This window comes from Cimex lectularius, unplaced genomic scaffold, assembly GCF_000648675.2.
Source record: "Cimex lectularius strain Harlan isolate CLEC.00 unplaced genomic scaffold, Clec_2.1 scaffold97, whole genome shotgun sequence".
Taxonomy (NCBI): Eukaryota; Metazoa; Arthropoda; class Insecta; order Hemiptera; family Cimicidae; genus Cimex; species Cimex lectularius.
Window position 1 is genome coordinate 921,175 of NW_019392672.1, and position 12,974 is coordinate 934,148.

Sequence of the window (12,974 nt, forward strand, 5' to 3'; positions counted from 1 at the left end):
GCAAAGGGGTTACAAACACAAGCTGGATTCCAGGGTACCAGATCCTGTCTGCATAGACGGGGAGGGTGCATAACCATCTGAACTATCGACTCGTAGTGGCTTAGTGGCGATGCTCCTGGCGAGAACTTAATGTGAACCTGTTGCTCGGGGTACCGTTCGCGGTTTCCGTCCGAGGGCAGTGTTCCTCTAGGGGAAGGTTAGAAATTCCACTTTAGACAAAACCACGGCCGGAGCTGATCCCGTGGTTCTTACGCTGGAGGAGCCCCAATACACGGAGACATAGAGTCGCCTTCTCTATCAAGGGAGCCGGCGGGACGACCCAGGCTGATGAATTTCAGCCACCTGAGGTTACCCTTTGCATTTGAGTTTCTCGAAGTAGAAGTTTCTCAGTGGCTACACTCCTTCATTCTAAAACTTCCCCAATCTTCACTCAAAAAGAACGTCTCGGGGCCACTTTCGCTTCCTTCGTCTTGAAGGATTTTCTGATAGGGTTATAAATGATAGAATATTGTTTATGTTCGGTGAATGATGAAATTTTTTAAATCGGCTTTTGATTGCACAAATGGGATGTGTAGGTCGTTATAACGATGGCTTTTCAGTCTTGCGTGGGGATTCCAAGTCAGTCGACTATCCATGAAAAGTTCGAGATAACGCACAAGGTCAGTGGAGTTCCATTCATATACTCGCTGCAGGACAGATATTTTTACACGTAAAATTTATCTGACGCTTTTCGTTAGGTTTATTTTCATTCTCCACTTTGTGAACGTACTGTTAATTCATATAATTAAGTAAAACAAAAAATTGTTTGGAAAAATCACATGGAAAGGACAAAAAAATTATAAATAAAAAAGACAATAAGTCTTTTTTAAAAACATTCACGTTACAAAGTAAAAATGACGATATAGTTCAGTATTACACTCCGTTATCGACCCGGAAGTTTTCCCGTTGAGGTTTTGATATTATTACGAACCATAATTTTTCTATCAATTAAAGTCGATAACCGTGTCTATTTCTCTTTCCAAGGCGTCGACTGCGCGATACTTAACGGGGCAAGCCGTTTATCCATGTTTAGACAAGTTTACGACAGACTCCTCAACGTGCTTACACCTACATTTGCTGGCATTATCCCTTTCCCATAAAGTAATTAGGCCCGATCGGTTTCAAACTAGTCTGAATGCATGGATATAGAATATGTTCATTAGAATATTGTTATTTAGGAGGACTTAAGTTTAACTTTCAATACTTTATTGATTACTTATCACAAAACTGTCTTTTGTAAGCAACAGTCAAAATTATGGAACTAGATATATAGGTTGTATTGGGTTGTCCGGAAAATAATGCAGGATTTTGGTATTAAACAAAAAAAAAGAAACTAGTTACTTTAAAGCAATGTTCTTTAATCAAAATAATTTCNTACAAATGAGTAATCCTGTAAACGTAAACAGAATATTTTATATAGATTTTTTTTAATGAAAACTTAAAATCCTGCATTATTTTCCGGACAACCCAATACTTTACTGAGTAATAAACAGTAAATTACTGTCAACAGATTTGTTTTATATTTTAAAATTTATTTACTTTTTAACATCTCCATGTTAATTAACGATAGTGCAAAAATTTATTTTACTTGTGAATAACAAAGCATAATGTGAATCCGGTCTAAATGGCCCATAGTGGTTAAAGGCCATTTAACAATAACAAAAAAAAATATTGCGAATATTTTCTCTTTTGAAAGTTTTTCCTTGTCGATATCCATGTTTCTACACTTTTTATCGATGTCCATGTTTTAATATCATTTACTAAGTAGTAAATTATTACTTGCTATTTATGATTTCTTTATACCGTCTGTGCCCAACAAGGTTTATGTGAAATTAAGCTTCTACCAATAACCTCGAGAGTTAATATTAGAATACGATGCCTCCTGCCTTCATTCTATTGTATCAGAAAAGAAATGTGATTTATTGATATCACCATATCATATGTTCATAATACAAATTGTTATTACGTGATTTGATGCCTTAAGAAAATTAAAAATCGCTATGCTAATTACTATATTGTGTTTCATACAACAAAAGCATAGCGGGGCGTCGGTGGCCGCAAGGTTTGTCTTTGACACGGCGCTCATCACTGTAAGGTAAAGGTCCCGGGTTCGAATCCAGCGGCCCTGCAAAAAAAAAAAAAAGCATAGTGTGCGGTGTTTAGTGATCGTAGAAAGACATTTTCTTTATCGTGTCTACGTTTCGATCTTTATTGAGATCATCTTCTGTCTGTGTAGGTGTGTCATTCTTGTGTGTCCTGTTGAAAGTGCATGCATAGTGCTCATATTGCAATTCCTTAGTTTATATAATAATTATAACTTTTTATTGTCTGTAAGCTACTATTTAAAATTGTTCAGCAGCATTAATACTTTTAATTATAAAAAATATATATCTCTTAAGCATAACCTGCTGTATCAGGCAAACTGCTTTTCGCAAAATATAAATTTAGAAGACGCTAGGGGACTGAAGTATGAATCTTCTAAAGATCTTCTAAAGAAACACTGTTTCGGCGGTTTAACTGATCTACCCCAACGCTTTCTCTCTTCAATAACTCGTGGGCCGTTGACCTTTGGAATAGGTTCGAGAAAAGGGAAAAGTACCGCTTTTTGATCGCTTTACGTCTTGATCGGACCCAAAGAGCAAAAGAGGTTTATCGAGTATTTTAAACGAAGGCTATCTTGTTTATTGCGGTGGCGAGGTGGTTTGTGAGATGTAGTTGAGATTGGAACAAGACGAAGACACTGCATTAGCTCGTGCATGGTCAATGAGCCACCCAGGCTAGGCGTGTTCCACAGACAAGTTTATACCTTGCACGGTTCGCAACATCGATACCCGATTAAGTGGGAGAAGAGTTTAAATCAGGCCCAGTCCTCATTTTCCGGGCTAATTGTTCTCGTTGGAAAAAATTTACATAAACACGGTACAAAATTAGCGAAACAGAGCGATCTTAATGGAAGCCTCCCGGGAGAAGTTTCCTCCTTCCGGTTTTTTGAAGAAAAAACCGACAATTATAATAGCTCTAAACACGCATTTATGCAAAACATGGAGAAAAACCGTGTAAGATAGGAAATCTCTGAGAGATCTCAACTAAGGGAGGAACCTCAAATTCCATTTATTCTTATCGATGTTCGTTTAAAATTTCAGATCTTTCGGACACTGGCGAAGGGGTGAACTCGAGCGGAGCTGTGTCGCCCCACGCTCTCAACTATTCAGCAGCCCTGGGGACGACGGGGGGCGGACCCTCGGCCCCGACTTCCGATCCGACCATCTCCTCGACGGAGACCCTTCTCAGGAACATCCAGGGTCTCCTGAAAGTGGCCGCAGATAACGCCAGGCAGCAGGAACGGCAGATCAACTACGAAAAAGGTAAGTCTCTTTAAAATTACCTAAAGTTGCGGTGCTTTAAAAAAAAAAATATTTTGACCTTTCATGATTAAAAAAGCAACTATTTAAATTTACTACATACGCATACAAAAAAATTCAATAATGACACTAATCATAGTAAAAAAAACTACAACAGTACAAAACATTTATTAGCAGACCTGAAATCATTACGCAAAAACATAACATTCACTGCAGAAACTGATTACATCAATAGCATAAACATTCTTCATCTCATAAAAACAAAAACATTCCTATTTTACAAATAATATCAAAACCCAGCAATGAAACTGTTAACAAAAATCAATTACCCAATATTAGGTCGGTTATATAAATCGCGCTGTTTTTCGAACATAACTGGTTTTAAAGTGATGACAGAAAGGTTATTTATTAAATGTTATTTATATAATTAATCACGATTGTTATTTGAGGAAAAAAACATTGTCAGGAGCGAAACATAAACATACATTTACGATTGTTTGCCGATGTATTCGATTTCTACTATTAACAAAACCTGACCTACATTATTTTATGATTTGCAATTGTGACATATATAAACAATATCCTGTAAAAAATAAATCAGATAATAATATAAACTGCTCAAAATTGAATAGGGATATTACCAATTTTGTATTATTTACTTTCCCTAGCATTTCTATTTTATTTTTATTATAAATTGCATTAAAATTTATTAGAAATTGTAATGTTTTTTACTGAAGGAATATTTAATCGGAGGATTTTGAAAAGTAACAAAATAAAAGGTGTTAATTCCATAATTTTCTTTGTTTGACACAATAATATTTTTTAAACAATTAATTCCGTGTATATGTCGTCTGTTAGGCATACTGTTAACATGGTTGTCACTAATTTCAAAGGAATTTCAAACCATAGATGTTGCAACACTGTAGTCAGTTGTTGCAGGTCAACTGGCTGCGGATGGTGATCGAAAAGCCTTCTCGGTAAGGCATCCCACAGATGCTCAGTGGGATTGAGGTCTGGAGAGAAGGGGCAGATATGAAATTCTTAGGTTTTCTAAGCGTTGATGAAGAACTCTGCCTCTATTAAGTCTGGCACTTCATCTATAAATTGAAAATCCTGCCAATGAGATCCTGGTTTGAGCGATATATTCCTCGATAATGTCTTCGACATAACGGACTGCCGTGAGGTTGCCTTCAACAATGTGGAATCCAGTTGTTCTCCAGTGTAAATCCCACCCCAGACACCGCACTGAAGGGAGCACAAACTGGGGCACTATACCCCCCTGTTCTCGGTTGAATCTTCGGAGCCTACTATCACTATTCAGACAGAAAAGGACTCATCATTAAACAAAAAATCATTCCAATCTGTGTTCTCTTCTAGGCGCTCGCTCCACCATATTCTCGTGACTGCTGGCTATTGCTGCAGGTAGTCTCAAGGGCGATGTGAAGCCAATTTCCCATAAATTATTCGGTAATGGCCTTGCTATACCATCTTCTACTTCATTTAGGATCTGACGTCCACTATGCAAAGGGTTCCGTCTTAATAATGACAGTATTTCTGTCCTCCCTTGTCGTAATGCGCTGAGAACCACTACCTACTGGCACTTCTAGTCTCTCAGAATCGGGCTAAATCCCAGGAGACCATGGACTCTGAGAAACGCCAACTGCCTATACGATATCCACCTGCCGGTGACGTCGGTGACTCATTCGCACTATAATTTGGCGAACTTCTGGTTCAAGATGTTTTTTTCCATGGTTAAAGAGAATACAACTGGATTAAAATGAAGAAAAGACAAGATGAGGTGTTTTTTACAAAATGAGTAATCTTCGTGTGGACTATTCTTAAGTAAATCTTATTAAAAATGAGGATTAACATTTGTTTATTTTTGGTTTTCTATTTTGTTTTATTGTTAACAAGAATATGTTGGTTAATTTAATGAAAATTTATAGAATAAGAATAAATTGAGGGGGCGTCGGTGGCCGCAACGGTTTAGGCGATGACACGGCGCTCATCACTGTAAGAAAAGGTCCCGGGTTCGAATCCAGCGGCCCTGCATTCGAACACGACGTACTTACAAATGTTTTTGTTTTTTCAAAAACACCGGCTCCCTGAGGTGATATGACTTCTGCTGTTACGAACCCTCGTAAAAATAAAATAAATTACAAATATTCCTATTCATTTTATAGCAGTTTATGTGTATTAAAAATTATAAATATTCTCTTATGCACATATAAATGAAAAGCTAATGTTATAAATATAAATTTCGATGGGATGTAACATTAACAGTGACAGCAAACTGATATAATTTGCCGTTTTTCTCCAATTCAAGATGACAAGACGGCGCATAGTAAAATCTTATCGTAAAATGGATAATATTACATCTTATGCAAAAAGGTTTTACACCTTCTAATTGCGATGTTTATCTCACAAAAAATCAAGTGAATATTAAGGGGAATTATCTTATCGAGGTACAATAACGTTTTGTTATTCCGGCGGTGGAATAATTAGGCCGTGAAATACTGAGGTGTTGGAGGATAAGTATAGCAATTAGCGGCCGAGAGTGTGAAACTGTGGAATCCCTAGGGATTCTTCAAAAGCGGTCCGATGACTCCTTTTGTTCTTTCCATCGCTCTGCGGTATCCAAGGGGGACGAAATATAAATAAAATTACTAAAACCGGAAAGCAAAGATGTTGTCTAATTACAAATAATAGCGTCGATTTGCCTAATAATGCCAATTCATCTAGATGCTTAGTAATTAATTGGTTGAAAATGGTTTCGTTTTTTTACATTGAGCTGAGAGATTTTCGTAACGTTATTACTTTCTACAATTAACAAAGTTTACGGTAATAGAATAGTTAAACAAAATCGAGATCATACAAAAAGGTAGTTACTAACGTTTGTCTTTATAACATTAACATTTTTATTCAAAGATATGATAATTTTATATAACTCATTGGTTTAAATGGCTTTTCTTTTCAGAGGTAAATAATTAGTTAAAGTCTACGGAGATATGAATATGCTACTGCAGTTATTATGCAATGCTGAAAACAAGTAGTGGTTAGATAAAGCATGCGCTTGCAACTTGCGTTTGCTGAATAAGAGCTTATCTCGATCTCCTTAATTAAACTGGTAGATGAGAATCGAGTGGACAATGGAATGAACGAACCGGCGTGTAATTAAAGAGGGTTAACGTCTCAATTACGAGTGTCCCAAAACCGATAGAAATCGGGATGGAAGATTTGGCGAGAGTCGTGGGGCACCCAGATCTTTATCAGCCGACAACACACGATCAACACGGTAAACGCGACGAACCCGCTTGCCGCCAGTTTATTTTCAACTGGGGCAAATACATTTTCATAACTGTAACCAAATCTTGAGCTTTCGAATTTCGAAACGCCATGCTCCCATTACTGCTGTGGACAATTATCAAACTTGTTAAATTTTTTCGGTGTTTGCGATGCAGTCTAGTCGTTTCCGATCATGTTGGTCCGCCTATATTTGTCTTTTTTTGTACTTAGATGCAAGTAGTATACCAAAGAGATCATGTCTCTCCTGGATCAACGTAAAAACCAGTAGATCAATAGCGCCTATAGTGGTATGAATTTTGTACTCAGGCCTCGTAGACAACATCCCCCCTTATGCTCCAGCATTGTCCTGATGTGCTTGGACGATAGTGCTGTCGATCATCGTGTGTACGTTATCAGTATCTTCTCGTGTAGAAATGTGTAGAGATTAGTGACCGTTAATCGATAGTTATTCAGATATCGTGAGATGCGGTCGGGTGTGATGTAGGTTTCAGACCTACATCACACCCGACCGCATCTCACGATATCTGAATAGTTATCAGTATCCTTTGACGTAGCGTCAAAAACCAGATGCCTGACTTACACCAATGACTAAACTGCGTATGAATAACTCTAAAATTGCCGAAATCGGGAAGTCAGGTAGTACCGGTTCTTTAGAGATAGAGGACAGCATCAATAAACAAACGACATAAACTATCTCTACACCACTCTTTCGTACAAATTATCAGAAGTGCTGGTAAGAGACGTGGGTCGAAATGTCGATGTTCTGCGAAAAAGTTGACAGAAAATCGAAACGAAGCATGATATGAACTTTCTGGATTAAAAATCACAGACATAAACAACAAACTACAATATGACATATGCAGAAAACAGACAGCAACTGACAACCATTAAAACATCACACAAAATGGCAACAGTAAAATACATGACTTACAAACTAAAATCAATCCCACTAACCAAAGACGCGTAGGACAACGAATTAAAAAAAATACAAACCATAGCGCACAATACCGGCTAAAAACACAAACACAAACAAAAAATAATAATCAAAACATGCACAGTAAAACAAATCGCTTCTTCCATTCCAGACCACCTATGAGATAAATCCCTCAATACACCTATGAGGCCAAACATACGAATGTGATAGTTCTTTCAAACAGCAGCACCCTGGGTATTGATATGACCTCTGTTGATGCAAACCCCCCCCCAAAAAAAAATAATAATAATAATAAACGAAAAATGATCTTTATATTTTATTTGATCTTTTCATTTTTATCAGTTTCATAAAACACTCATTCTGCTTAAGTTATTTGGTGTACGATACCTACCTCATGTATTTAAACTGAGATGTTATGAAATATGATATTTGGAGTTCGTGAGATGCGGTCTGTTGTGACGTAGGTTTTAGAAAAACGTCGTGCCAACGTTTCGATCTTTATTGAGATCATCTTCAGGGCTCAAAGTGTTTGTTTTCTGTGTAGATGTGTCATTGTGTCGTTTTGAGAACACACGCACACACACACACACACACACACACACACACACACACACACACACACACACACACACGTTATAAAATATTTTATATTTTACAATAATTGAAAATTGGTTTTTAAAATTTTATGTAATATTTACCTGAACTATTTTTAAAATGTATGTGCCATTAATAGAAACGTATGTTGAATGAAAAAACTGTCATGGCTAAAACTACTATACGGTAGAAACGATTGCCATAAAGACGAATTTACCCTCTCCTCGGTTTTAAAAAAGGTTATCGATATCCTTAAACAGTTGTATTTTTCACCTTTACTGAAATTTCATTAAACGACAATCTCCATCCCGGTGGGTTTTATCCTTTCAAAAACGCGTTTTACTTTTGCTAAGGCTGTAGACTGGAACAGCAATAAAACGCGAAAAGGATGTGATAAATAATTTATCGTTAGGCGGTAAAATAAGGAATGTGAGTGTTAAAATCGGATTGTATAACAATCTCATATTTATATCTGAAAGTGACAATGTACGGGCAGGGCTTCGCGACTCGTTTGTTCAAAAGGCTCGAATCGTTTAAAATTTCTTCGAAAGAAATTGTTGCGAGACTCCTCAGGGTTGTAAATCAAGCTGAGTATATGATTAAACAATGTTAAATTGTAAACGGTTAATTATCTTCCCGTTGGGAAGGCGTATTGAAACGTGTATAAAGAGAAGAATTTTACGACTGAACAGTACTGGAGGTTTCGATTGTGAGCGAGCCCTTCTTCCACTTGTTTGTCGGAGCCGGGCAGTAAATAATAACAGCAATACGATCCAGGTAAACCGGCGCAACAATTTACAACATTGTCTGTTTGCTAATAATAAAAAGCACATCTCCGCCCGGACACAAGGGCAAACAACGGAGTTATTTACGGCCGCGCCCTCCCGTAATTAAATATTTCTTTGGATGATAAATAATATTTTAACTGCCGGACTGACTGCCAGGCTCCCGTGAGACGTACAATGTAGTCGGAGGGACCGGTTCCCTGGACCGCTTCATCAAGGATATGGCACAGCAGACAAATCGCCGGCTCGGGTTCTTTCGTATTCAAATCGTGTCTCTAATGCTCGCACAGGAGAAATCCATTTCTCATAGGGAAAAAGGAAGGTGGGTGGTGAGTAAATAGTTGATGGAGCAGTGATGTTAGAGTATAATCAAGTGGCGAGGAACGTGACCGCCATTAGACGTTTAATCAAAACGTCCCTTTGCTCTATGTGAACAAATCCAATCTAATCACCCCCTGTCACTACCCAAATAATCCTTCGATTCGATTCAGATCTGTACCAAACATAGACCACTAAAACACTGTAATTTTCCCATTCCCTATGGCATTCGACTTTTTTTCTCTAAAACACAAATCCAGGCATAAAACCCTTCTTCTCTTCTTACTATACTATTCTTATTTGTACGTCTTCTTTTAACTCCCACCTGTAAACCCGACCACCTATTTTTAAAATAATTTAAAAAAAAAATTAACCGACTGCCAATAACAGCGGACAGAAATTGATTCAATTGACGCAGTTATGTTGAAGTCGCTAAAAATAAATAAATATGTAAATTAGACAAACCGACAAAAACTAAAGCTGTGAGTAATTAATTCAAAACCATCTATATAATTTTCAATGAAACTGAAATTGAAGTCAAATTAAGTCCAATTTGAAAAATTATCACAACCTGCCAACAACTGTAGTTTGATTATAACCAAGGCTAACGTAAATTGAAGTATAACTAGTGGAAGTACTTAAAATGAATTTAAGATTTAAAATGAAAAACTTAAAATGAACGAGTTAAACATAAGATAACCAAATAGTTGAAAATAAGTGAATAAAAGTTATATTGAAAAAACTTGATTACAATAACTCTTAAATAGTCTGTTTTTATTTGTGGTGTATGTGTGTTCTTTCCTACAGAATGACAGGGATTTTATTTTCAATCTGTTCCCATAACAATTGAAGGTTATTATATATTTATAATATTACATAGTACAAATATAACTTACTTTTTAAAAATAAGCTTTATATTATATAATTTTCAAGATGTCATTAATTTATAGCACTGCTGGTTTTGGAATATTTATATTAACAACTAATATAAATATGAGAATATGATGAATATATAAAGAATAACAATATAAATACTAATGAATATGCAGTATGAAAGTAATTGAAAATGTAAATATTAATATAAACATAAATGTAAACATGGGGGGGAGCGTCGGTGGCTGCAATGGCTTAGGTGTAGGCATGGCGCACATCAGGTCCTGGGTTCGAATCCATCTGACGTGCTTTCGAACCCGACTTACTTACTTACAAATGGACACCCGGAGGGTTGATATGCCCTCTGGTGTTGCGACTCCTCGTTAAAAAAAATTAAACATAAATATCTATTATATCAATATAAATTTCTCATTCCTCCAAGGGTACGTTTATTTTTTCAGCAAATTGGTGATGGTTTCTATGTCCCTGTATTGTTGACAAGGCAACATCTCTATGTGTTTTGAAAACAACAGATATAACCCTTTCTTCTTTTTGAATAATCCAATACCTTATTCTATTGACAATTAATTTTTCTAATATTTTCTCAAACAGAGGTAAAAGACTGATTGGTCTATATTTGGATGCGTTATTTTTTGATTCCTGTGCTTGATGATTAATATTTTAGTTTCTTCCACATATATGGAAGAATTCCTCTTAAACATAAAGTTTGTGGACATACTATGTATTCGGTACATTTTGGGGAAACTCGTAATTATAATTTTGGTAAATCCACCATTTCCAGGAGATTTTTGTTCTTTTAATTCACTGTCATTTACCGATCCTTTATGGTTTGCTATCTCCTCTCGAGTGTGTTGGTGACGTTCAGCTTTCTCTTCATCTTACTTAGGTACAAAATCCATTACAGTTCGTGGTCCGATTGACCAATTAACATTTTTTAATTAATTAATATTTATAAAAGGTATTGGTTGAGATAAAAAATTCAGTGGCACGAACGGGATTCGAACCCACGACCTACGGCTAAATTTGGCGCTACTCTCCCGCTTGAGCTATCGTGACTTACTTAAGTAGATTATTCCTCATTGCTTCATCCAATACTAGTGTACAAGTACCGCCTTTGACAGTAGAAAATGTTATTGTTGTTTTTATTTCTCCTGATGCCGCTTTATATACAGAGATCCAAGGATTTCATCCGTTAATTCTTAAACAGTAACTTAATCAAGTTTAGAGTTATTTATGTTGTCGCAGTACTTCTTTTTCAGGGTATAGTACTGGTTTTTCTCTATTCTCGTGTGTGTGTGTGTGTGTGTGTGTGTGTGTTTTTACATATTTTGATCGGCGTTTCTTCGTTTAATTAATTATTGTACTTACTGAATTATTTCATAGTACACCAGTAAATATTATCATTAAACTTTCTTATTGAAATAAAGAGATCAGGGATGAAGCCATGTAGGTGAAAAACCACTTCTTTCTCTGATGGGGACCTTTCGGCTGTATTTAACGCCTTCCTCAGGACATTGAAAAGCTATTTAAAAAACTTAACAATCTATTCGGACAGGTGGTCCAAATAGAAAATTATCCCGCCCCTTCTATTTGGACACATGTCCGAATTGATTGTTAAGTTTTTTTAAATAGTTTTTCAATGTCCTGAGGAAGGCGTTAAATACAGCCGAAAGCTCGACAGCAGAAATAGAATTGGTTTTTTTCACCTATATGGCTTCATCCCTGATCTCTTTATTTCCATATTTATCATGATGGCCGATACTACACTCAACGGTATTAAACTTTCTAAAAATGCCCACAATTTCTTAAATTTCCCCTTCAAGTTAAAGGTAAATCTTTACCATTATGATCGCAATAAACATTATTGTAGATATAACACAAAAGGGGATAGTTATCGAAGGCTAATAGTATTTCAACTAAGTAATTTTCTTTTATTTTTCCCTTTTACTACTCATCTCTTTTTCCCGGCTCTTTCTCTTGATATTTGTTACTTCTGTTTCTCCGGTCTCAGCTCCGGTTCATTGATTTTTACTTCTCGGTTTTGTGTCCTTTTTCTGTTTCTCTATTCTGTTCTGGATTTGAATTCTGTTTATGTGTCTTATTTTATGTATTATTCATTCTTTGGTTATTTCTGTTAATATACTACCGATGCATTGATGTATATTTAGTATTTTGTTATAAATATTACATTTAGCATACCATTGTATTTATTTAGCTTAATGCATTTGTACGTTTATTTTATTTATTTATAAATAATTAATCCAAACTCCGGCAGACGGTTAACTTGCCAAATTAAGTTTATTTTCTTGTCTGAATTATCTGTAATTTTTATTTTCTTTACGTGTGCAATAAACTTATTTTTATTATTATTAAACAAAAGGCCAACAGTTTGCGAAGCAAACTCATTCTTAGGTGACATTTATTATAGCAAATCCTACAAAATCTAGACTAATTAATTAATCAATGAATATTTTCCCAAAACAACTCTATAACAATATTTTTCAATGTAATAAGACTCGCATTTTTCTAGTATTTCAGGTAATCATAATTGTAGTTTGAATCCAAGCTTGAGTATAATATTTAATAATAGAGTATCAAATGTCTTAAAACACATACACACAAAAATTGCAAATGAAGATTAATCTTTTGTAATAGATTATGTGTTATATATTATCGTTTGGCACTTCGATGTCGGGAAATTAATAACTATTGGGTTGTCCGGAAAATAATGCAGGATTTTGG

General features: G+C 35.8%; 1 protein-coding gene across 5 annotated transcripts in view; it reads left to right on the plus strand.

Annotated features, from left to right (window-relative positions):
- The window catches only part of LOC106667103 (dachshund homolog 2), a 248,288-nt gene that overhangs the window by 161,280 nt on the left and 74,034 nt on the right, over positions 1 to 12,974 (plus strand). For all 5 annotated transcript variants that reach the window (XM_024225339.1, XM_014394805.2, XM_014394806.2 and 2 more), the window contains one exon: positions 3,183 to 3,404. In XM_024225339.1, coding sequence (XP_024081107.1) covers positions 3,183 to 3,404 — 222 coding nt within the window. The remainder of the gene's footprint in view (positions 1 to 3,182; positions 3,405 to 12,974) is intronic.